A 26,771-nucleotide genomic window follows, 5' to 3' on the forward strand; every position below is an offset into this window, starting at 1 on the left:
GGGGGGCAAAATGTTCTGTGACCCCAACAGCAAAGGTGGGCTGGTTCAACCCTGCCGTAGGGGCAAACATGCTGTGTGAAACCCATCTAAACAAAAGACAGAGATTTTGGATAAACTATGACATCCATAAGGAAATCAAACTCATGTCTTTCATGTACAAGATGAAGACCTTACCACAAAGTAGAAACTAGGTCAACATGGCAAGCAAAGGCACAGGACTGAGCATGAGAGAAAACATCTGTGTACGGACACAATACCACGAACGTTAACTGCTCAAGAAAAATCAGATCGTTTTGGCAACTGTTTTACGGCGCATGCAACTGCATAAGGTCATTATTACTTTGGTAGGAATTAATTTTGAATTTCGCTTGGGTGGTGACCGATGCCTACTCTTATCTATTTTGTGCCACCAAGGGATCTTTAATGAGTGCAACTTGCACACGCGACCTCCAAGATTTTCCGCACTTATATGAGGACGTTAAGTGTTACATCCCACCTACCCTAAGATCAGGGGTGGGACCGAAAGACAGCTGTAAAAAGGAGCCAAGAAGTAGCAGTAGAAAGGCTGCAGAATGAGTCAGGAGCCCAGAGGAGGGGCAAAAGGGGGTGGGGCAGAAAGTGGAGATAAAAGCACACGACACAACATGGTTAGAGAGCTGGGAAGGGAGTGAAAGGAACAAATTTTAGAGAAGAAATTTCTTTCCGTCTCTGGTTTCAAACCTGGATGAGAGGCAAACACCGTAATTTCTAGACCACAAGAACCCTCTCTAATACTTTAGAATAATTACTCACTGAAGGCAACAAGGTCGAATGTAGTGCAGGGACAACAGTTTCAATTGCTTGCAGGCTATTCACAAAGCCTTGTAATTTGGCATTATCATCTTTCTCAGCATCACTGGCAGGCTCTGGAATAAATTCATGAAACATTGTTACAGAAATATAAACAACATAAAACAGAAATTCAAGTGACATAACTGCATTTACCTTTAAAAGAGATTTTTGTTTTAAAATAATTCGGGGGGGGGGGGGGGGGGGGGGATTTTTTTGCTAAACAGAATAAAATCTTTTCTATTTTTCATCATATTTTAACATCTGTCATCTTTCAGGTTGTCAGGAGTGACAGTATGTAATTTTATTTTCTCTACTTAACATACATCACCATACTAGGACCCTATAACTAAAACAGATATCTACAGTATCCATTGTTGGACATCGTGGGACAGGGCACTTCCAAAATATGATTTAAATAGGAGCATTCCATTCGGGATCCAGAATAAAAATACTACAGGCTTCACTGAAAGGAGAACTGGTGGAAAATTCTCATTATCAATTTCATTAACACTCACCTTTGCTTTCAGTATCAAATTGCTTAACGGTGTCAACGCATAAACTCCACAGAGATGGCAGTTTTTCTGGAAGCTCGGAGTCGAAGCATTTACACAGCACAGTGAGAGCAGTCTCAGCTCCTTGTCTTTGTATGCTATATTGTTTTTGGAGCTGCAATTTTTTAAAAAATAAAAAAATACAACCAACAAATTAAACAATTAAAAAAATTCTCTAACAAAAAGAAGTATACACCTCATAGTTTTCTTAACTCAAAGATCAGACAACTTAAAATGAAACTGGATAAGAAAGGCGAACACACTGCATTCATTGTTCCCTTCCTCCCCCTAACAAAGGTGTAAAAAAGTATAACAAGCCTGTCATAATTATGACAGTGACCCGTAGGCTCCTGTAACTTCCTGCGACGCAATTATGGTTGCGAGACACTGTCATTGAGTTAGGGTTCAGACCATCCAAAGAACACCAGGGGGGGGGGGGGGATTTTGCTGAACAGAATAAAATCTTTTCTATATTTCATCATATTTTTACAGCTGTCAGCTATTAGAGCAGGTTCCACTATACGTACTAACATCAGATATTTTCACCCATGTACAAAATCACAGAGCTACTTACTTCTAATTGTTCTGTTCTTGCCTGAGTGGCATCGGCTTCCAACTTCACAGCAGCTTCTGACACATTCGCATCTCCTTTAAGAACTAGACTTCTCCTCATACGCCTTCGTATACTTTGATCACTGACCTGTGAAGAAAAGTTTTTAGTTTTAGCAGAGGTTTTACGGCGCTCGCAACTGCATAAGGTCATATGAGCGCCAGAAGATTAGAGGTGTTACAAAAGATTAACAAACAAAAAAGAAGAAGGGGAGATAAGGATGATAGAGGTTTGATAGGAAAGAAGAAGAAAACCACACCAGAGCATCCGCTAACCAAGAAAAGAAGTAAACAATTAGTGCAATCCAAAAAAAAGTACCATGTTATAATTTGAACAAAAATATCAGGATGCAAATGTTTTTGGAACACAGAAAAGATATGTCACTGTTACATCGTCCAACAAATTAAAGCAAATTAAATATACAAACAGCCATGACGATTCTTGGTGGGAGGTGGTACAATACAACACAAATAAAGAATAAATCAAGTGGAGTTCCACAAAATAACTTTACCAATACTATTTCACTTCATACAGAAGTGGCCCTCTCAGTTTCTTATTATTTACAGTTTTACACAGTTTTTCATCTATTTTTCACAATAAACACACAGGCTTCATCAAGATGCTTATTACTGAATAACTTCTAAATAATAATTTTTCAGAGAAGACATGAAATATGAATATCTCCCTGTTCCTGTCCACCACTCTGTATTTTAAAGCTCTCTTCTCCCAACCCATGACACTCCCCCCCCAACTCTCCTTACCTCATTTCTCTCTCTCAGGTCATATGATTCTTAATCACCCAGAAGGAAGCAAAACATTCAAGAAACGCCATAACATAGGGTCAGTCAACACAACAGGGGTCACATTTTATTTTAGTAAGATTTTCAAGGCACTTGCAACACAAATAGGTGATATAAGTGCCAAAGATTAAAGGTGTTACAAGATAATACCGTGCAAAAAAAAAAAAAGAGGAGGAGAGACAAGGAAGATAAATCGCTACCACAGAATTACAAAATGCTATCTGACATTTTTAGCCGTTTTAAGTTACTGACACCAAGAGATCAAAAAACAAATGTTCTATCTGCTCTATCAAAATTGTAAGATTACTTGGAATCGTTATCAAGGTTTTAAAGAAATGCATTCAAAAAAGCTTGAAACTCAAAATCTTTGATGTCAAATTTCTCAAAATTACTTACTGAGCAAACAAAACTTTGTACCTCTGAAGTAGCGAAATGTTGAGAGAGAAAAGAAGATCATGTTTTGTCAGGGACGGACGACACTGCAGGCGCTATTAACCACCCGCCGCTGACGACACTTACTTTCTGGAGGTTGGACAGAGTCAAGATACCCCTCGTCATGGAGCAGGACACTTCGTGATGTGCTTGATCATCTGCAAGTAAATAGCAGCAGAAAAGATTCAGATTAGATTCATAATCTTTATTATCCAGACACTAGCACATTGGTTTTTCTGTTTCACCACATACACATACACTATAAAGGAACAATTGCTAACAAGAATAACGTCAGTATGCTAGTGTTTTAGCAAATATATAAATGGCAGCTTGCGCTGTATGCTTTCCAGGAAGTTGAGATTGTCTTAGAATGCTATCAGAGCTTGCTGCAAACCACACAAGAACACCCAGTAACAACCAACATGTAGTAAAAGAATGCAAGAGAAAGAAAAAGGCGCTTTTTTTTAAAAGCATTCTTAAAGACATGTGTATGAATAGTACTAAAACATTTCGTACTTCAAGAACATTTTATACATTTAAAAAGCTTTCAGAATAGAACAAAACTGAAGACAGAAAACAATGCAACGGTGTAAGATTGCAATAAATAGGACAAATTTCACAAAACCATACAGCAAATTTTGACGAGATATAAATGTCATTATAGTCATCAAAATCAAAGAAAAATCTTTTCACTTTTCCAGATAACAAAAGTCATCCTAAAGAAAATCAAACAAAAATGTTACTTTGGTCAGTCTGCGGAGAGGGGTTGTCCACATTTGGCGTAACTGACGGATCCACACACAAGAAGTTGCACAGATTTTTCACAATTTTACTGTTCGGGTTGGGATCTCTGCTGATACAGGCTTTGATGAGCTGGGCAAGACATGAGGCTGCCTCTTCCTAAGAGAATACACACATGTCAAAACAACAGTAAAAAGGGCATTCTCATATAACAGTCATTCAACATCCACTGGGTAATTTTCATTGGTATTTTTTGTTTTGCGGACTGATCATCTTTTATGTTCCTTTAAAAACACATTTCTGTAGGAATTTTACTGAACAATGTTGATCAAAAGTACAAAAAAGACATTCAAGCTTTGAAAGTCACCAGAAGTTGCTGGCCATTTTATTGTTACTTTTTTACCTCTAACACCAAGCAAGCCCCCTAACACCTTCAATCGCAGATATCTCGACTTCTATCCAGGATAGATGGGTACTTTTTCATCAAAGATAAGAGAAATAAAGAGGCTTTAAGATGATACCAACAAATCCCATGTGCCCAAAAATTAACAAGCGTCTGACTGCACTGTGTTGCGACACATATGAGACATAAACTACCTGTAAAGCTTCATTCTCTTCCTTCTTAATCACATCCATCAAGGGCCTCACAACAGGGTTCAGTTTCTCTGGAAGAGCGTCAAGAGCCACAACAGCCATGGCAAGGCTGCACAGCACTCTGAAGAAACAGAAAACGACAATTCAGCATAAAAAAATCTCAAGGACAATGAGAAATTTTGGTGAACCTGGACGATAGTTTTGATACAGTTTCATTTAATAAATATTGATGCGAGTTTATTCTGTCAAATTTTGACACTAGGTTGTTTTTCTCAATACAGCAGCCTCAAGTTATCATGAGTTTCAAATCCAGAAAATATTGATACTATCCAGTTTCTAAAAGACAAAAGCAACAATAAAGCACACAAATAAAAATCAGACTTGAATGTTTTCTATCCACACCCTTTTTCATTACACCAATAATATTCCCAGAATAGATGGTGAGTACCGGCCCTTATTCTGCCACAATGTTATACAATACTTACAACTGAGGGGTACATGTAACTAAGTACATTCACAGCAAGCAGGTCTATGACCACTCAGAGAATAATATATATATGACAATATAGTTCAACAGTCTATCAGTTAATAATGTTACTGAAAGCTGCTCTATTTGCTTCATGTGATGTGAAAATCATTGTGACTAGAGAAATTGCTCTGATAGCATTTTTATTGTAAAATACTGAAGAAATGTCAAAAATCTTGACACTGACCAATAGTAAAAACATATTAACCCTTTGAGCCCTGACCTCCTGAGGCTACTGTGCCTCTCTGCCTGAGCTCCAGAGCAATATATTACTAACATTCATGTGATCATCAGAATCACATTCAAGTCCCACTTAGGATAGTCAGTAAATACCAGCATCTAACTCAGAAAGATGTTCAAAATGACCAATATTGTCTTGTGTAGTAAACATTGTTTTCAATGCGCACTTTGTCTCAGGCGGGCCGGGTTGGGAATGGGGTCTCACTCTCCGGTGCACCAAAGTTTTTAAAATGTTGACATTTTGAGAATGATCTCAAAAACATGCCTGATATATGCATCTACACTTATACCAACACTGAATGAGTTACATCTTCATTTAAAAAATAAACCTGAAAGAAAAAAAAGAGTATTTTACATGCGGGGATAAGAAGTCCTTTCAAAGTACCAAGAGTCCTTCCTTTGAGATCACTTACATGATTGTGTCAAAAACAATAGCATATTGCAAAACAAAAACAAAACAAAACAAAACAAAACATAAACAACAACCAACAAAACAATAAAAAGATCCCACCTACCTGACGCTAAACATCTGCTGATCCTGTGATGTCTGCTGAACAGAAGTCTGCAGCTGTTTCTGCCTGTCATCAAACCTCGCCACCACTTGGGGCTTCAACGAGCTACGCACTTCTTTATACGTCACAGAGATGAGGTTCTGGGCCGACTCCAGTGTGAGCAATTGTCTTGACATACAAAACAGTACAGTGTTATCATGAACAATTTCATAAATAAAGTGTAAAAGTATGTAAATAGTTTTATTATTTAAGACTGTAAATCTTCACAGCAATCTAAGCTTGAATAAAATCTAAGACAGCTTTATATGGTGAGCTACTCAGTCTTAAATGTAAAACGATGCAAATATATGAAAAGAACACCTTTAGAGAGTTGTGACACCATGAAAACATAAGCAAAAGTCATTAAAATAAATCTAAAAGTGGTATATTGTCAGTGTTTAATTGTAACACTCAGAAAGAATATGCCAAAGTAAAAAGTAAAAAAGGATTTAGCTGTAAGACAATAGAAAGCCACTGTGATTTCCCCACTCTTTGGTAACTCTTGACAAGTAAGAAACTAAAAATGGAAGCTGTCAAATGTTTAAGCTATATGTGAGGCAGCGTGGTGGAATCAGGCTCTCGTCAAAATAATCAAAGTGAAGAAAGTTGCATTTGTCCGCAGGTTTCTGAATTTTTATCAAATTTTTGTTTTTTGGCTCAACACCTTTCATGCCCATAAAAGAACTCATTTCGGTGAGGATTTCTCTGAAAAACGTTGATTAAGGCACAAAAAATATACATTTTCAGTTACCACGAAGTCTTAAGCTAAGGAAATAACAAATCTTTGGCGAACATTTTTTCACTAATTTTATCTCTGAAAACAGGTGACCCCCACCTTCTTCATTCACAAATATCTCGACTTGTATTCAAGATAAATTGATATTTTTTTCAACCAAATAAAGACAAGTGAACAAGCTTTAAGATGATACCAATAACTCTACATGTCCAAAAATTGACGAGAGCCTGATTCCACCACGCTGCCTCATATATTGTAACAGTATCTGACCCTTCAATAAAGCTTAACGTTACATCTGCTGTTGACAAAAACGACCATCAAGATCACGAGAAGCCCCGAAATAGCGGAACTTCTCAGAATTCTCCCCCAAAAAGTTGTTTAGGGATAGAAAGGGGTCATTAAACTGAAGAATAATAAGATCATATTATAAATTGATTGATGTGAACTTCCCCCCCCAAATACAAAACTGGCTGCTCACACAGCATTTCAAGACTCAAGTAGGACTGAAACAGGTGCAGACAATATTGAACTTTGCATTGTCCACCATAACAAAGCGTGTTTCTAAGTGGGTTCAAATCAGTTGCATATGTTCTGATGGTAAATTTTAAAAAAGTGAGTTCTTATCCAAAACCAAGTGGGGCATTTTGAACTGAAAACCACAACAACAAAAAATCCTCTCAAGAAATAAAGACAAATTCTAATTTTTTAGAGAATATTATGTCAGGTATGCATACAAAAAAAAGGTTTTCATACCCTGGAGGATAAAAGGTATCCAAGTTGACACCATTCTGTTTTAGGGATGCGAGAAAATCTTGACAGTCACTCTGCATACGTGTGAAGGAATAAGCAATTTCATCAAAGTAGATCAGTTCCCCCAGGCAATTCAAGAGCTGTGCCTTCACATCGTCTGGGCAAGGGCAGGGCTGCAACAGAATGTACAGGAATATAACTTATTAAAAGGGTAAAACAAAGTTCAAAATAAGTTGTCATTTCTATGACGCATGGAAAAAAAAGATTAGAAAAAGAAGGAAGTAGGATAAACGAAGTGTGAAAATGTACAGAAGATAGGTATACCAGTGACACTCACAGGTGATTCCATCTTGCTAAGGCACTCTGGGATGATGATGATGATGATTATTATTATGATGATGAGGATGGTGATGATAATGATAATGACGATGATGATAGTGTAGCAATTTATATGACCGTGACACTTCAAATGTTCTAGTCCACAATAATCTACTTTCAAGCTTCCAGAGTACAAATATTAAAAACACCCTGTTAGATTTAACACCTCTCTCAGGTTTGCCCGTTTTCCTGGAGCCTTAGCTAGAGATGGGCCTGCTGATGGTAAGTAAATGTGTTCCTGACACTCGCACAAGGTTTTGAACTCAACTTCTTTTTCTAGCCAGATGATCACTGCCGTAAGCTGACAAAACACTTTTTTTGTATTTTGATGACAATCTTTTTTATGTGCTGAATCAACAGCCTGATCAATTACCATTCTTGAGTGAAACAATCAAATTGAAACTGTAACCAGTTTTTGAATAAATTCAAATTCAAATTTCAGAACGACTATTTTTCAAAGGTTATACTGACAAAAAAACTCTTTTTCTTGAAACTGCTATGAAGGGAAAAAAAGGCGTTTTGTCAGCTTACGGTAGATCACACACAAGGGGGAAAAGAATTTCTGAAGACAACACAGCAACAAGAATGTGGTCATCGGCAATATCTTTTTATAGGAAAACAAATTAAACAACATCCTGCTTTATAACAGAAACTTTATAACAGAAAGTCATTTATGAACCATGGACGTACTAGCACTCACTTTTTGCTGAACGGCCCAAAAGTAGATTGCTTGTCCAACAACAAATCTTTGAACTGCACTCTTGCCACTCAGATGAAACATTAACAGCTTTCCGAGAGCAACAGCCGGTGGCTCCATCTCAGGGGGCTGGTTCGGCAATGGCTTACACAAGTAATTTGCGAGGATACCAAACAGTCTGAAGAGAAGGTGAGATTTTATGAAAAGAAAAGATAAAACAAAAGTATGAGAGCGTACTAAAGATAGGTATACGGACGACACTCACAGGGGATTACATCTTGCAAAGACACCCTGATTAAACCAGGCCTAATAGTTAATAAGCACAACATTAAAGATGAATACACATCCTTTTTTCACAGATGAAAGGGGCCATGTGCATGCACAAACAAAAAAGACAGTCAAAACAAAAGTCAATGTACTGCAGCAAACAAAAGTAATGACCCAAAAAAATATATCAATGAAAGAATTAACTATTAATCAAAAGTCCGACCCTAGAAAATCTGGCAATGACTAATATTTTTTAATGAAAAGACATAAAATAAAATTACATAAATATAGTAAAAAAAGAACACAAGAAAAATGTGGAAGTTTACCTGGCCCCACAAACTCTGGCCCTGTACACAGCAGCCTCTTTTTCAGCAGCATTTCCAGACGTTCCATCACATCCTCCGATGTAATTTTTGAGACCTTGCACTGGTGTTCTTGCCTCCCCTTGAAACCTTACTTTCACAGCAGCATTTTCCTACAGAAAATCAATGGAAAAACTGGTTGATCCATTTGTATTGAACTGCTTCGTCCGCGTTTAATGACAAATATTAAAACAGTAACAATAGTTTTGTGTCGAGAATGTCGTGAAAACAGACATTAACAATTCCTAACCAACAAACAATAGATTTTCTAAAAACAATTCCTCTTTTATTCCACAATCCACAAGAACAAAACAAATACGTTTAAACCTGTTCTACAATCACCTGTAAAAGACAATCACTTGTCCAAATGACCACTTTGCGACTCCCCCCTTTTTATTTTGTTTCCATATCATCATGACACTGGCCAAGAGGACCACCTACCTAAGATGACCACTTTTCTCTTCAACAATGAGTGGTCGCCTCCAACGGGTTTGACTGCACTAATCCTTACAGTACCATTGGCGTCTTTAGTCGCTAGGCCTCAGTATGCGCTCACTACCTCTGGCGACTTTAATCTCCGACGCAACCAGGCACACTAAACATAATTAAGCAACGAATGGACGCACTCCACTGAAGTAAATATCAAAGGAATTCACTTTATGATGAGCCTCTTTGAATTTTCACTGCATGTTTCTTTGGACGCCGAAGTTTTTCAAATAAAATCAAATTATACCACGGTTTCAGCGTTCCAAACTGTTGCGGTACTTGAGGGCTTTTCCCTATATGAGCATTTAGTACTGTAAGTGTTAAATACTTACTGCAAAACAATCATTTTAGAGACATACATTCTTAGAGTTCTACAATAAATAAGTTAGGCGAGACATAAACAGACAACGAGCAGTCCATATGCCACACAAAATGGAAACAATAACGTACTCGTGGTTTGTGCTTAGCCTCAATTAAGAGAGTAGGATCATATGGCACTCTGGCTGGCTGCATAAGGAAAGCCATCCATACACCGAGCCAAGGCACAGAAATAATGACCAACTGCTCCAACATGGCGCTGCGTAGTAATGCCTCCCACACCCTGACGATCAGAGGCAAAAGCTCAGCCTTCTCCTCCAGCAGTCCTCTTTGGTAGATGTGTCGAACTGCGTCTTGGCAGATGGGGAATAACCACTTGCTTGTTGTCTGCAAGGTTAATGCAAGGAGATGAAAATAATTCAAAGAAATGGTTTGGTCAAATACATGAACAAACATATTATTATGATTTAGGCCATTTCACAGGTAGATCTCTTTGACATACAGTCAAACCTGCTTTAACAGCCACCTGAATAAGACAATCACCTGTAAAAATGGCTATTTCCCAGTTCCTCCCTTGTGTATCTTTTACACCAGAATATCGCCTATCTAGGATGGCCACGTTTCACCTCGACAATGTTTGGCTGTCTTAGACAGCTTCGACTCTATTATGATTTTCAACAGTGAAAACACGCAACAAAAAAATGATCAGCCCTCAAGTGCACAACCCCAGCACCCATCCCCATGAAACCAAGTATATCTTGAAATGATAGACACTCACATCCATATCATGCAAGTTGAGTAAGGTCAGCAGTGTTTCCAGAGCTGCCTTTCGCACAGACATAATGTTGTGTCGAAGAAAAGGCCACAGCCGAGGGGTGAGTGCTGTCAAGGATGCTGTCATACTGAAATAAAAAAAATTTTAAAATAAAATCAAAAACCTTCATTGATTCACAAAGTATAGTAAAAACCAAATCAGGTAAAAGTAAAGTACAGTCAAGCATGTTCTGATAGCCACCTGTATAAGACAATCACCTGTAAAAATGATCACTTCTCTTTTACCCCTTTACATTTTTTTAAATATTATAATGACACTGCGTGAGACGACCGCCTGTCTAAGAGGACCATCATTAAAAAAACACATATATATATATTTTTTGATTGGCAGAATGGGAAGTAACTTACAATAATATTCATCTCCATCCATAGTCCCTCCATTCTACTGAAGTCAAACATATCATACCAAATATAATTAATTGTGATTTAAATTGTAATTTAACGGCAACTTGCTGCAATTTTACTAGCAGGGCAGAGCAGGTAGCTTTGGATCATACTCTAGTCAACACAATAGTTTTTTCCCCTCAGATGTTGGGGAAGAATGATATAATTTCATGATATACAGTCACACCTACTCTAACAGCGACCTGTCCAGGACAATCATCTGTACAAACAACCACTCCCCACTTTCCCCTTTGTATTTTAAAAAATATTATATGCTGAAACTGTATAATATTGTAAAACGACAAACCAAAAACTGGCTATATTTTTCTTACAATGAGGAAGACTTGGTCACTGGATGCGACATGAGCTTGGCCAGGAGAATCATAATGCTGTTGGTAGAAGCTGTGAGATCGTCAAGATCGGCCAGTGTATCCCACAAGCACAGCAAAATTTCTGGCACCTTCAGGAAAAACAAGGCAAGAAAAAAAAATATTCTTGACTGGATGGATGGTTTTTGTGGGGTTTCGTTTTGTTTTTTCTGGAGAGTTTAACACCTTACTATTCCCATATTAAAAGTCATTTTGAAAGTCAAAATATATATAAGTATACATCAAAGTAAAAGCCACTTGAGCATAGATGTTCATGAGGGTTTTTCCACCTCCAAAAGAAATAAATCGGACAGTTGTGGGCAGTGGGTCTATTTTATTTATTTATCATCCTTGATCATCCAAAAGCAAAAGTACAAAGGTACTGAAGTATTGTGGTGTAGTATAAGTTTAGTTGACATCAGCACAGAAATGTCTACAGGGGACTTTAAAGACTTGGTTTTTAACCTTGGCAGTTTATTTAAAATAAGCATTAACTGATGACTTTGTTCACTCATTAAACCTGAGCAGCCGGCCCAAGCGCCAAAGCTTCTTCGGGGGCTCTCGTGGTCTAGAGGTACTGTGTTAGCCTCCAATTCAATATGTCCCGGATTTGAAACCTGATAGCAATGAAAAATCTTCTTCTCCACAAAAGTTTTCTCCTCTCACTTTTTCCGCTCTCTTCTCACCTTCTGTCGTCTGCTTTTGTCTCCACATTCTGCTTCCTCCCCCCTCCCACCCCTTTGCCCCCTCCTCTGAGCTTCTGGCTCTTTCTGCTGCTGTCTTTCTACGCTACTCCTTGGCTCCTTCTTACAGCTGCCTTTCAGCCACATCCTTGATCTAATATTAGGTAAGATCTTACACCAAGCTTCTCAGATAAAGGCGAAAAATCTTGGAGGTCCCGTGTGCACCTGCACATTAGAGATACCTTGGTGGTCATTAAATCGATAAGAGTAGGCTTCAGCCATCAACGGGGCAAAATTCAAAATTAATTTCTATCAAACTGAAAATGCCTATTGTGTCCTGTGCACGCATAAGACCTTATGCACTGGCTGGTGCCGTAAAACACAAAGCCGCCCCCTGCAGCAGGCGTGATGTAAGCAGGTACACAAGAATTTTTCATTTAAATGAATTGAAGTTTCTCTATTTAGTAGAGTTTTTATGGCACACACAACTGCATAAGGTCATATGAGCGCCAAGGGGTTTACAGAGAAGTCCAAACAGGGAAACAGGCTTACTTTGTTCACTTCAATAGCTTCAACAGCACAAAGTCTCCTTTGACTATCAAGGTACCCTGGAAATAGCGGGTCACAAGAGAGTGACAAACATACAAAAGAAAGAAGTAGGGGAAAAATGAAGATAATTAAGATAAGGAAAGAAAAAGCAGCAGTTCCGCGTATGCAGTTCAGGCACAGTTATGAGCATGACATTGATGAATCAGCCTATTAACAATTCTACTGAGCATAAGAACATGTTAATGTCCCCCCTTTGGGAATGACCTAAAGACGCTTCAGTAAGTAGCACCGCCCCGGGGGGTGTCTAAGGGAGGAAAGCTATTCCCCTTTGTCATTGTGTTCTTGTTCATGCTTTATCTTGAGTTGAAGGACATGTTGGTAAAGTAGTAGAGCATCAGTTAGGTCTAGCTGCAAAAAAAAAAATATTAAGAAAAAAACAACCCCCCCCCCCAAGCAAAACCCCCCCCAAAAAAAACCAATTAGGTCAAATCGTGGAAATCAATTTCGGGCTAAATGAGCTAAAAAGAAAAAACGTGACATACTTGTGAGTGCAAACACTGGACGAGGGCATCAGTCACGGGAATGAGCGCCGCGGCAGCTACAGCTCGCACGTCATCATCCGGGTCTTGGAGGCCTGCCAAGATGGACGACAGAACCAGAGGCAGTAGCTTGGACGTCATATCCTGAAAGAGAAAAAAACCCAAAAAAACTCAGTTTAATTAACATTTACCTCAGTGGGAGGTTGGCAACAAGTGCTCTAGTGTGCCTTGCTCATCCTTCTTTCTTTTCAAATAACTCTTGTCCTTATCCATTTTTTTTGTATATTACTTCTAGCAACACCTCTAATCTTCTGCACTAACCTAACTTATTTGTAGTATTGCAAGTGCCGTAAAACTTTAACCAAAATTAACCTTAATCAAAGAAAACATTTATCTGCGTCAGAATTGCCTGTACAGCTGTACAGTGACATGTCATTAGTGATAAAAAGTATAAGTATTCTTTCAAAAATAAACCCCTAATTATAAAACCTCAATAAAAAACCATCCCTACTCAGGAATCAAACTTAGGTCTCCTGCATGTGATGATGAAGAGACTAACCGCTGCACCATAAACGCTGGTCAGGAAAGGGTTGAAGGGATTCAGCATCAGACAGCACTGCGTAGGAACTTTCTTACCTTGCTCCTTCTTCTTTACTTTCGCCTGCAAGATCTCAGGGCTGCCGTACGCTAACAGAATGCCTTTTTCTTATTCACAGTTGTTTGCAGACAAAAGGCAATCTGTTTTTGCCATGAGAAGAAACGTATTTGTGAATAATTTTATTACTTTGGCTTACCTTTCTCACAGCAAGAATGTACTTGAGGCTGAGCAGGGCTCCGTGCCGGACCTCCCACTGTGACTGGGCCAGGAGCTGCAGGGAAATGTCCACCACGCTGGACACCGACGGCTCGTCCATGTACTTCAGCACCGCACCCAGAGTCTGTGCACACGTCTCTCTCACTGGGGCCACCACCTGGACATAATAATAATAACAATAATAATAATAGATAGCATTTGTTTGTAAAGCGCTAATCCCCGCTCAACAGCAAGCTCTATGCGTTTCACAACCTATACTATTACTCCAGTCGACCTGAGAGCATTCTGAAACAACCTCAACTTTCTGGGAAGCATACAGTGCAAGCAGCCATTTATAGGTGCTAAAACACTAACATACAGGCAAGATCTTTCACAGTCTCGGGCCGGGTACTCATTCCCATCTGGGTGAAGTGAGGAAAATTTGTGTTAAGTGCCTTTCCCAAGGACACAACGTCGGGCCCACGGCTCTAACCCCTGAAACCCGAAACCTCACACGAGAGAGAGAGAAAGAGAGAGAGAGAGAGAGAGAGAGACAGAGAGAGAGAGAGAGAGAGAGAGAGAGAGAGAGAGAGAGAACGAGAGAGAGAGAGAGAGAGAGAGAGAGAGAGAGAGAGAGAGAGAGAGAGAACGAGAGAGAACGAGAGAGAACGAGAGAGAGAGAGAGAGAGAGAGAGAGAGAGAGAGAGAGAGAGAGAGAGAGAAACTAGAAAATTTCAGCAGATAGTTGTCACAGTGTGTTAAGAGCTTGGAAAGTGAAAGAGTGAGAGCAAGGATCACATGCAATGTGTAACAAAGCCTACTGTTTCATTTTCAAAAACATCTGCGAAAAGGTGAGGAACAAAAACTTTTGAAAACGGGGTTCATAAAAACGAGAATGATTAAAAACTTAAGAGAATAGATTACCTCATCCGAGACAAAGTCACCAAATTTGTCCAGTGCTAACACACACAAGAGTCGCACAGACAAATCTGAGAGCCAGACCTGGTTAACTGTCTGCAGCTATGAAAGAAAGAAAAAGAACAACAACAAAAATTGAATTACTTATGAACTGCTCTATAATTCAGCACAATCAATTTCACACGGACATGTGCCCTGAAAAGTCGAAAGATTGGTTGGCACCAAGTGCTTTGAAATAATTTAATAAGGATATATATGTAGACTCAGCACTTTGTATAATTTCACATATGGGCATTTTATGCGTTCCATCATGAGAAATAAAAAAAACAAAACAACAAAAAACAAACAACAAAAAAAAACTTACTCAAAATTCAAGATCATTTTTCGTGGTTTACCCAAAGAAAACTGTACATGCTTGAAATCTAAGAGGCAGTCAATACGAACACCAAGAAAATACAAGACATAAAGCACCCTACAGCACTAGTTGTATAAAAAGAGCAAAACTGAGTCTGCTGGAGGAATGGCTTAACACCTCTTGCGTGCATCAATCTGCAAATCACCTTTGGGTTTGAAGAAGCCCATGCACAGCTGACAACTTTTCAAAATCTAAAACAGACTGTACTCACGCAGCAGGTCAAAATGGTGGCAATTGGCCTAGTACCCCCCCACTAAGACATATTACATAATTTACAGCATTTAATGAATTAAAGCTTTTCAAAATAGACATGCAGATCTCTCCAGCTGACTTATGAGCTTTGTTCTCATTATTATTCGTAAACCCTATTTTGAAAGTTCAGAAATTTTCTTCAGCATCAGCAAGTTCCCTGAGGAGCATCGCTAAAAAACAGAGAATATGCATTTTTCCAATACGAAGACAGACTTCCGTACTGGTCTGCAACCATATAATTATAATTACACGTGACACTCAGATCATTGTAAAAGTTTTCGGTTACTGAAAAGTCATGCCACTGTTGTCTTCTCCACCTCCCTTTTTATCTATGTGTAAAAAAAACCAAAAAAACATAAGATGGCAAAAGTATGGATGATTATCACAGGCGAAGCGTAAAAACAGATGGTCATCCATTAAAGGGACCTCACATGCATTATCTGATCAGATTGATGCGGCTGAGGAAATGAAGCTCACCAGCGCATACTACATATTCTCAAATTTGACCAGCATGTCTATTATGCCATATTACATTATGCATGCTTACAAAAGTTCTGACCCCTCAATGTAATGAGACACTAGGTAGCCTTCTGATTCCCTTTTGACCACAATTTTCCACTTTCCATCAAACATAACCACCAGTAAATCCTTTTAGAAATCCTTGCATTTGACTGTGAAGATTTTAACCTACTTCAAATGGTGTCAAATGGTAGCTTTTGCACTCAGCAAGGGAAAATCTAACCCCATTCAAATGTACCAAACCATTTCGAACAGCAGTTTAACAAAAAGTTGTGCAGAGTGTACTGGGTCTTTAAAAAAACAAACAAAAAAAACACCAGGATTCTGACCTGATTGCTTGGAATGTCTGCTGCCCGGCCAGCCCCTCTGCCGTGCACTTTCACCACCTCCCTGAGACCAGAAGCAGCCCCGTGTCTGATCTCCCAACTGCTATGGAACAAGTCATTCATCAGAACCTCACAGAAATTCTGAAAGGGCCAGTCGTCAGGCTGCAGAGGGAACAATTGGTTATCTTTCAACACGTCGCACCAAGCAAAATAGATTATGATAATTCAATAATAATAGTAATAATACTAGTAATAATAATAATAATAATAATAGTAGTAGTAGTAGTAGTAATGATAAATAATAATAATAATAATAATAGCATAGCACATCATATCCCTCATATGCCTGGTCAATGGGCTTTAGAATATATATATCATGACTAATGATAATAATAATGATGATGATGTTGGTGATGATGATGATGATGATGATGATGATGATGATGATGATGATGATGATGATGATAATAATAATAATAATAATAATAATAATAATAATAATAATAATAGGCCTTATAATAATATTAATAATAATTATTTTATTTTTATTACTTTTATCCGCCGCTTATACTTATACCCTTTTGGGTATTGTGGATTATAATAATATTAACAATAATAAAAATAGTATACCACATGTCCCTCAAATCCCTGGTCATGAGCAAGCCTTTTGCGTTTTAAAATCTATATTATTACCCTAGAAGACCATAGAGGCTAGAGAATGTTAAGGATGCAGATACCTTTCTAAAACAACTTCTTCATTTTCACTGCAAGGTTGCTACAGCAAGCACTCGACAGAAATCTTAATAACTCTTCAGTATATGCCTGCCTTCGGGATATCTTTTTTTTTTCCCCACAGCAATAAACACACATCTAGAGTTCACAAAATAAAAACCAGAGAGTGCCCATCCTCGGTACGTATTCTTCTGAGGTCTTCAGTCTAAAACACTTTACTAAAAGTGGAGAAACCTCAACACCAGCACTGAATATCCGTTTTAAGCAGGCTTAAATTTATCAGTAAGAAACCAGTCACAACACAAATCCTTTAAAAGAAAAAACAAAAACATAAAAACCACCCCCCCCAAAAAAATCATCAACTTTCTTGATAAAAAGTAAGCATAAATAAATCCCACCATGATCAACAAATTAGCAAATTATAGAGGTCAATATTATAGTCCACATTGTGACTGAAAGCAGGAGAAAGTAAAGTTCAAAAGCTAGTTGGTGTGGAAGCAAACAATAAAAATAATAACTGGCCAAAATGAGAAGATAACCGTATTCCTACCTCTTCAGTAAGCGATGCTGATTCAGCAGAATCTAGTGACCCAGTTGAACGTTCTCTCTTCATTCTCTTGACAGGATTCGGCTCTTCAGAACCATTGTTATTGCTTTGAGAAGAAAAGTATTTGTCAATTTTATTAACACACTTAAGACTCGAAATATTTTAACAGTGCATAGAAAGAAGAACACATCCTATAATCTTAAAATTTGTTTCAATACAAAGTAGTAAATAGCAAAGACATTCAGTTCCATTTTAAAGTCAGAAAAAGTTGACGAACTCATACTTTAAAATGTAATATATATATACAATAAGAAACACTAAACAAATGCACAAAATTCTTCTCATCCAAAGCCTTAGGAACTATACTATAAATCTCTATGTTCTTTCTCATTTACTTTTAAAGTCTCCTACAGTACTAACAGTCAGATAAAAATCAGATGACTCAGCCTGGTGGCGCAAGATAGCAGAACAGAGATGTGAGACTGTAACTGATTGCTTCATGTGTCAAAAGCCAAAGAAATAGATGCTGGACTTAAATACATGATACCAATGTATTTCATGTATTCTTTTATAGGAGGTGCGTCAATAAATTCTATCCTGCTACATACTGGAAACAACAGCATCTAAAAATTTTAATGGAAGAAACCATTCCAACAGATGCGCAATGCTCACCTTGAAATTTGTTTGGAGAGGCTCCTCGCCTTCCTCTTGGCCACATTTCTCTCTCGGCTGCTCATTTGGCTATGAGAACCTGCTAGCTGTTGTCTCAGCAGCTCAAGCACCGGCTGGGAAGAGAGGAAAGTATTATACCATATATAAACATATATATCGTCGCTGTCACAAAAAAATCCACTTAAGTCAAATTTTGATAATGTTCGATTTTTACACTCTCCCACAGCTCTCTCAAAGATGCACCTTTCAACATCACCAAAATTCAGTTTAATGCTAAGGTCAAGGCTTACAATTTTCTGGATTTTATGATTAATGATAGGAAAAACACAACAAAATCTAGTTTTTTGTCTCTGGAGTAAAAAGTACTCAAACTGACATTATAAGTGGATAGCTTGCGACACCGAAAATAAACACGCCTATAAATGCATGACCTCGTGCATAATACTGGGAATCTAATTTGACTATAAAATAGGCCTATTTTTGTAGTTTTTGGGTTTTAATTTTTGACTTGCTGGAGGGGCTCCACATGCTGTCTTACCTAGAAGGACTGTTGGTTGTTACATTGAGAATGATTTTATTTGTGAAAATGCTATGAAGACAGCTGAGAATGAGATGAGGATGCATTTTTCATTAATAAAGACATGAATTCTTGCCATTGTACCTTTGAGTTGTTATTTGTGGGCTGCATCGTTGGGTCAATATTTAGACAGAGGTCTTCATCATTGAAAAGATTGCTAGAGTCAAGACCTAAGCTGCCAGCGATGTCCAAGCCAAGTCTTTTATTTAGAAGCTGCCTTTGCTGCAACAACTGCTCTTTGTCCTCCATATCTGGGGAAAAAAATAAACAGACCTTCAAGAAGATTCATTCACAGTATAAATATAACTGCCATATTTCAATTATTTGATGGAAGAAGTGCTGGTCACTTTTCCCACAGAATTTAAAAAAAAAAAAAAAATTATACAGACGAAAGCAGTCATATTGTGCGAAAAAATTGTTTATTGTATTCCAATATGCTACCATTTATAGGGACTTCTGCATTTGAGCAAAAGTTTCTTAGCTATGCCTCTGTACACTTCAAAATGTTACGGCCAGAAAAGAAATCCAGCACCTCTGGGACCTTAAAAAGAGACAAATATATATGTATTACTAACAAGAGTTCACCTCGTATGTCATGAAAACTTATATTCATACCCAAACTCACAGAAATAGCATAATTCCAGGTGGTTGTAACTTTTAAAGAAAACTTTAAACTGTTAAGAAAAAAAAAAAAAAGAAATCAACAGTTTAATAAAATTCCAATAAGCAATAGTCAATGAGTACAGAACAGCGTACCAACAACAGAGGCTCCAACATCAAATTGATCTCCCTCTGATGCAAGCAAGGAAGCCCCACATTCCAAAACTCTCTTCACGTCAAACTGAGAGAACAAAACTGTGCCAGTTCCAACATATGATCCCATACCACACTCTGAAACCAACAGCAGTTCATACAGTTTTATATGCAAGGTCTCCAAATATTGAAAGTTATTATTACCAAAAACTAAGTTTTTTTGCAATTTTGTTACAGGGACAAGACTTTCATGTCGATTTCAAACATCAGTTTTATGGACATTTCAGAAAGAATTTAATAATCATGCCTCTAAGCAAAATTAAATAAAAATCACTTGAGAAAAGTTGAATATGAACAGATGACCTCAGAAAATGTACAAATGCATTAACATGCAAACAAAAACACATACTGTGTAATGGTCTTAAATATAGCCAAGAAGTTTTGCTTTTACATGTGCTGAAACAAAGTACGACACATTATGTACACTTAAAATAACATGCTTTTATGAATATGACTTCAATTTCACTGACAGAATAATTTTTGTTCAACATTAGCTTTAACTACTATACAACACAAATTTTACACAAAGGGATACATATGATACTGACCCGATTTTGAAGCCCCTCTGGGCTCCCATTGTGGCACATTTTTAACGATGGAATCAACGGCCTGGGATGCTGCAATGCGAGTCTCCCAGTTGGGACTTCGAAGATAGCCATGGATCTGGGGGAGTTGCACAGAAGCATTATAAAACCTACACATGATACGTTATATCGTAAAACTAAAAAATATACGATTTAAGTAAAGTGTACAGTTCCCGCATCAATGTATGATCCTCTTTTCAGTTTGCATTTTAGGCTATGATCCCGCTAATATAACACAAAACATGTGGGTTTACCTTTAGGCTATAGCCTCCTAAAGGCCTGCAAATAGAGATTTTTAAAAATACAAAAGTACAAAGTTGAGCATCTACAAAACTTTTCTGTTTTTTATCAGAGAGGTGTGAAGGGGTGACTGTTGTGTGTAGGAGGCAGAAGCAGGAAAGTTGAATAAAAAGAAAAGTTTCGAAGACTGTACAAGTTGAGTGTTAGAGTAAAAGCTTTTAGCTTTTTCTAAAAGTAAAACCCATGAACAACAGAAAATTCTCTTGCAAAAAAAATAATAAATCTCAAAATAACAGAAGGGGAAAGCCTGGAGTGAGGGTGCGAACTGCAGGGAGGACAGTGTTAGTTTGGGGGAAGGGCTGCTGATCTTTTTTCTGCTGCTGCCTGAATAATGTGAAGTTTCTTTCCAGATGATTGACACAGGATGATATGGTGAAGGTGCAGGGCATCGCAGTATGGATAGAAAATGACACCAATAGAATGCCTAAATGAAGTCTCTATGACAAAAAAAAGTAATTTCTAAGCTCGCCCACCACACAACCCTCCTAATTTCAAATCGGTTCAAAAAAGGAAAAAATGATCGCTTTTATCCCCCCTTACTCAATTGTCGATTAAAAAACCCATTTTCAGGAAACAAGCAGTCAGTAAGCAACAGATGATTTATGATTGTCCACTTGGAAGCTTGAAATACATGGAAAACAGAACTTTGGTGAACTTTCCAAAGGTCATAACTGTTGAAAGAGTACTCCTTTGAGAGATGATGATAATTTAAATGCTCTTACTTTGCTCAACAAATTAGTCAGTTCATGTGGATGAAGTCGCACCACATCCCCAAGCTGCTCTGCTGCAGACCTTCGAATTAAGGGAGTTGAGCCAGTATCCAGAAGCAGGAAAAGTCGATCAAGTCTGAGAATGTAGAAAAAAATATATAGGGTCAGATTATAATAATTTTTAATTTTAAAATCTTAAACATCTCTTACCACTGCTCAAACTTAATTTACATTTGATTAGAGTTTTCATCTTGTAAAATGTTATCCTGTACTTGAAGAATCAAAGATTGAATATTTATTACAGTACAAGATGGGTCATTCTTTTGATTTGCAGTACCAACCCCCCCACCCTCATGTTATACCAGACTCTGTAATTGTGCGATTACACTATTTTAGGGAATGATCCCTTTAAAAAATAGAGGAACAAAAATTGTTGTGAACAGAAACTTCAGACTTGAGAAATTTAAAGAAAAGATCCTTTAAAAAATTCCAAAAGCGATATTCATCTTGTAAAATGTTATCCTGCACTTGATGAATCAAAGATTGAATATTTATTATGGTACAGTACAAGATGGGTCATTCTTTTGATTTGCAATACCAAACCCCCCACCCTCATGTTATACCAGACTCTGTAATTGAGCGATTTAAAACACTATTTTGAGGGAATGTTCCCTTAAAAAAAATAGAGGAACAAAATTGTTGTGAACTGAAACTTCAGACTTGAGAAATAAAATAAAAAATCCTTTAAAAAATTCCAAGAGCGATATAATTAATAGATGTGTGGCGACGAGGTGGAATCAGGCGCTCTTCAATTTTTGGCCATGTGGAGTTATTGGATTATCTAAAAACTTTCATTTGCCTTGCTTTCAATGAAAAAAATTCCCATCTATCTTGAATAGAAGTGTTGAGATTAAATATATCTGTTGAAGGAGGTGGGGTCACCTTGTTTCAGTGATAAAATTTGCAAAAAAAGGCCGCCAAAGTTTGATAACTTCAGCAGCTTTTGAGTCCCTTAAAACTGAATATTTTGTGCCTTTAATCAATGTTTTGAGTCAAATTCACAGAGGAACGAGTTATTGGTATGGAGGTATATAATTAACGTGTTGAGCCAAAAAACAAATAATTTGAAAGAAATTGCCAAACTGACAGAAAAATGCCGGTTTCTTTCGATTTTTGTATTATTTTTACGAGTGCCTGGTGCTCGTCAAAATAATATGAAAGTCAAGAAATTAGCATTTTTTTGCAGGTTTGAGAATATTTTATAGAATTTTTGTTTTTTGGCTCTGAAACACTTTTCATGCCAGTTAAAGTTCAGAACACACATGTGTGGATTTTACTGAAAAACGATGAAAGGCAGAAAAGATGCAAATTTTCAGTTTCCACGGACTCTCAAGCTAAGAAAATTATAACTCAACTTTGGCGGCCATTTTCTTGCTAATTTTACCTCTCTGAAACCAGGCGACACCCCCTCCTCCTTCAATCGCCAATATCTTGACTTGTACTCAACATAAATGGACATTTTTTCAGCAAAAGCAAGGAATATAGAAAAGCTTTAAGATGATCCCAATAGCTCCATGTTCCAAAATTGACGAGCCCCTGATTCCACCGCGTCGTGACACATATAGGCCTATGTCTAAATTTAGAAAAGCATGTTTCTAAGAGTGAACCATTTTGTAACGCACGACCACTACTTAAATTTTTTAATTGTTTTTTAAACTGTATAATGAAAAAAAAACCGAAGCCACTGCAGTTTTCTTCTCTGCTAAAAAAAAAAGATTTTTTCCTGGATGAACTAAACTAAATTCACGTAACTCACTTAAAGAGATCTCTACAAGAAACTGCATAGATAGATCTTTATTTTAAAAAGTAATAAAATTAAATAAGAAATTATATAAGTAGCCTAAAGCAGTACTTGCTCTATCATATAATCAAATCTAATTTCTTTTTAAAAATTATATTCTCCAGGGTAGGGTTTTGTTCTTTTAAAGTTAAAGATTACGTACGCGCAGCCTTCAAAGCTGAATGAAGTGATTAAAAAATACCTTGTGCTCATATTCGTAGGTTTGTCTGCCTCCTCAGATTCTCCAAGCCAATAATCATCAACAAATGCAGGCTCATTGGTCAGCAGTTTTATTTTGCATAGAGAGTTGATTTTTAGCCATTGTCCATCTCGCCTTCCTTTTTTACTCTACTCTCCTGTATTGCCCAGGATCTTTCGGCTTTTTCTAGACGCTTGCTTGCTATGTTGAGCGTGCAATAGTATTTGATCTACAGAGAACTAAGAGACAAAATGCATGTTACTATGCCTCGTGAAACTTTTTCTCAAGGATGGCCAATCTGTGAAAGCCTGCTTCACTGAAAAGTTTTAGTCTGCTTTGTTGCAGTTGCGGTCACTGACCAATGCAAAACAGACTAAGAGGAGGAAAGGGCTACACAACTTATCTCCAGCCGATGTTGAAGATAAGACTATGTGGCAGGTGCATTAACAAAATAACAAGGAAGTCATTGTTTATCGGCACCCTACATTCATCAATCAAAAACTTCACACGTGATTGAAAGTTGAAAGAGAACCTAAGACGGACTGGGATTGACTTGCTTGCAAGAAATTAGGGCTTGGGAGCCAGCCTATCCCTACGAGCAGTGAGCAGTCACAGACAGACGGTTAGGGAGGGTGGGTCTCCACACGAGCACTAAAGCACACTGATGAGCATCTCCAACGAAGAGCTCTGAAAGCACCTGGGAGGAAATGTTTAATAAGCAATTTATTGCAAAACATCGATAAATTCGAGCAAATTCTGAGAATAATCGTCGCGACCTTGCTTCGAACGCGGTTAGTATTTATACTGACTGCCATCTTGCAGAGCTTCCGACCTAATACCAAACAGCTTCGTCAATGATTGGTTGAAGAAATCGGGTTCTATTTTTAGGAGTCCAATCAACAATGAAGGTGCTGAAAAAATAAAACTGCTATGTCGCAAATTATGGTTATTATTTTAGAAAATAAATTTCCTATTTGAAATTTCATCTAGATATTTCACCCCGTTTGTACAAAACCTTTATATTTTTTTTATATATCAATACAAAGTCCTAATAGTGAAAACAGCTGTATTTGTTGGTTTTCGCTTTATCATTTGTTAAGGGAAACTACTCTTACTACTTCCATTTTCGAACACGATTGCTGCCCCTTGCTATGACGATCTTTCAGAAATTTCCGAAAAGCAATGTCAGGATTTTCCACAACAGTTAGTAAATAACTTCAAAAGGATTTTCCTGAGACAACGCCACAATTTTTCTTTGCATCTTATTAAATATTCCAGTTCCTGACCGTCGGGTATAAAGATTGCACGTTTTTGTAGAAGACTCAGTACAGGCAGATTCATATGTGATTTCCTTTGTTAGACAACGACAAGCTTGTAACTGTAAGGCTTGTTCGTCTCTTATCAGTTTGTTGGTGCCAGTTTCCAGGCAGTTTGGTGATGAGGCAGCAGTTGGCGGTGATCCATCATCAGACTCAATTAGATTCTAGACAAACCAGCTAGGCTACTCATCTGATACGTAGATCAAGATCTAGATCTAGTACTGCAAGTGTCATCCAATTTCAGAACCAGATTGGTTTTTTTGTGTGCTGTAGTCTTGTAGTGAGTAGTGGTTGTTTAGAGTTTAGGCTATTTTATTACTCAAATTATTATTGTTACTGTTGAAGTAGTTCAGGTTCAGGTCTAGATCTAGATCTAGCCAGCAGAACAAGTTTAGTAATTTAGTAGGCTTACAAAACTTTAAGTTTAAGGCTTGAACTTGAGGTTTTAAAAAAGTGAATATTTTAGCCATTCATTAGACTCTAATTCTAATTTATGGCAAATTATAGTCAAGATGATCTAGAATCTAGACAAGCAGACGTTCTATCATGATCATCTATTGAATTACTAATGATGTGGTGACTTTGTTGTTGAAACAGATTTTTTTTATCAGTTATTTGTAAATTCGAAACGTACTTCAACCAGACACACCAATCATTGCTTGGACTTCAATCAGGCTAACCGTGCATTTCAAATTCTGCTGGAGAACAGACTTAGATAGTTTCTATTGGCATACACAGAGAGGTCTAGAATCTTAGATCTGTTTCCTCTAAGTTTGTGCTTTCAAGATTTGGAGAAAAATTGTACAATCCTCTGCCATCACCGTCCACAGCAGATGACTGCAACAGCAAAGACTGATTAAAATAAAGTCCTGTCAGTGTTTTCTTTCCTCATTGTACAGCATTTGCAATTTGCTGTTCCTGATCTATGTGCAAAGGAGAGGATACCTACTGTGAACACTGTAACAGCATCAAAAACAAGACGAAACACGTTTTTTGGCTTATATGGTAAGTTTGGCTAAGTTTCTGTTGCTGTAATTATTTTTATTATAATTTGTATACAATATTTGTGAAATGTCATCACTTTAACTTTAGTCGCCTAAAACTTTGTAACCACCTAACTTTTGAATTTTGAAAAAGTTAAAGGTGGTTGAGAATCATTTAAAGTTAAAGGGTGCACAGTATTACAAGGAGAGTCTGAAGTCACTGGTATAGTTAAATTTTCAGTTTTTCATTAGTTTCATTTAGATCTAATTTTGGGAAAGTCCTTTTTCTAAGACACCCTTGTAACCAAGTGAGGCTTCCGTTCACAAGCAGTACGCACTGTTTCGACAATGACTTGACGAGCGATTCTTTTGAGTCTGTTACTGATGGTACCCAGCCAGTTTTAAGTAACCGTTTGGCTCAAGGTCTTAGAATATATTGCACCTCTACAGTATTGTGAGTTGCTTGTGACTTGTCGCACTCAGCTGTTTTGAAATATTTAATGTCAAGACTTCAGATAGGCAAAGGTATGTTTCTGAGTCGCCACTCTCACCTGTTACAAATAAATGTCAAGTCAAACAATTTTTTTTACAGCTTTATATTATTTTTGCCCCAATATTGACACCATGTGTATTATTAAAGCGCAATAAATAATTGGCTAATAGTAGGCCTACTTTAGCAATTATATTTCAATACAAGACAAAAAGCATCATTCATTTTATAAATGATTTTTTAAACTGTCTAAAATGTGAAGTAATAACATTGAAGAAGATGAAGACAAAATGCTGTTATATTCCTTCTACTCTGGAGAAGTTTGCTAAAATAATTTTCAAAAGTTCCAACTCTTCACATGTTGTGCTTTTTATGCAATATTAACTGTTCTGTATAACATTTTAATACAAGAGAGCTTTTTTAATCAAACTGAATGCTTTTTATCAACATTACTGTGAGAGTATACCTTACCAATGTCATATATATTTATGTGATTCATATATAAGTAAACCAGTTCAAGTTCTGCCATAACAGAAGAACTAGACTTTATAAAAA

At 37.4% G+C, this 26,771-nt stretch overlaps 1 protein-coding gene and 1 long non-coding RNA gene across 2 annotated transcripts in view; one reads left to right on the forward strand and one right to left on the reverse strand.

Moving 5' to 3' along the window:
• Positions 1-24,319, reverse strand: part of LOC101845535 (TATA-binding protein-associated factor 172) — a 43,160-nt gene extending 18,841 nt beyond the window's left edge. Inside the window, exons 1-24 of the mRNA XM_013080525.2 lie at positions 23,428-24,319; positions 21,398-21,521; positions 20,340-20,454; positions 19,735-19,869; positions 19,063-19,229; positions 18,402-18,514; positions 17,733-17,835; positions 16,454-16,612; positions 14,945-15,040; positions 14,022-14,198; positions 13,231-13,371; positions 11,421-11,548; positions 10,649-10,772; positions 10,003-10,257; positions 9,031-9,179; positions 8,441-8,615; positions 7,366-7,535; positions 5,841-6,005; positions 4,563-4,680; positions 3,968-4,124; positions 3,312-3,382; positions 1,957-2,082; positions 1,347-1,497; positions 793-905 (exon numbers count right to left, since the gene is read on the reverse strand). Coding sequence (XP_012935979.1) covers positions 793-905; positions 1,347-1,497; positions 1,957-2,082; positions 3,312-3,382; positions 3,968-4,124; positions 4,563-4,680; positions 5,841-6,005; positions 7,366-7,535; positions 8,441-8,615; positions 9,031-9,179; positions 10,003-10,257; positions 10,649-10,772; positions 11,421-11,548; positions 13,231-13,371; positions 14,022-14,198; positions 14,945-15,040; positions 16,454-16,612; positions 17,733-17,835; positions 18,402-18,514; positions 19,063-19,229; positions 19,735-19,869; positions 20,340-20,454; positions 21,398-21,521; positions 23,428-23,438 — 3,243 coding nt within the window. The 5' untranslated portion in view covers positions 23,439-24,319. The remainder of the gene's footprint in view (positions 1-792; positions 906-1,346; positions 1,498-1,956; positions 2,083-3,311; positions 3,383-3,967; positions 4,125-4,562; positions 4,681-5,840; positions 6,006-7,365; positions 7,536-8,440; positions 8,616-9,030; positions 9,180-10,002; positions 10,258-10,648; positions 10,773-11,420; positions 11,549-13,230; positions 13,372-14,021; positions 14,199-14,944; positions 15,041-16,453; positions 16,613-17,732; positions 17,836-18,401; positions 18,515-19,062; positions 19,230-19,734; positions 19,870-20,339; positions 20,455-21,397; positions 21,522-23,427) is intronic.
• A 276-nt stretch (positions 24,320-24,595) lies between these two features.
• On the forward strand, positions 24,596-25,754 carry LOC118477425. Its single transcript, XR_004858373.1, has 2 exons — positions 24,596-24,804; positions 25,341-25,754. It is a non-coding gene; the product is annotated as an uncharacterized LOC118477425 (long non-coding RNA).
• The last annotated feature ends 1,017 nt before the right edge of the window (positions 25,755-26,771 follow it).

The sequence above is a fragment of the Aplysia californica genome, unplaced genomic scaffold (genome assembly GCF_000002075.1).
Source record: "Aplysia californica isolate F4 #8 unplaced genomic scaffold, AplCal3.0 scaffold00090, whole genome shotgun sequence".
Lineage (NCBI taxonomy): Eukaryota > Metazoa > Mollusca > Gastropoda > Aplysiida > Aplysiidae > Aplysia > Aplysia californica.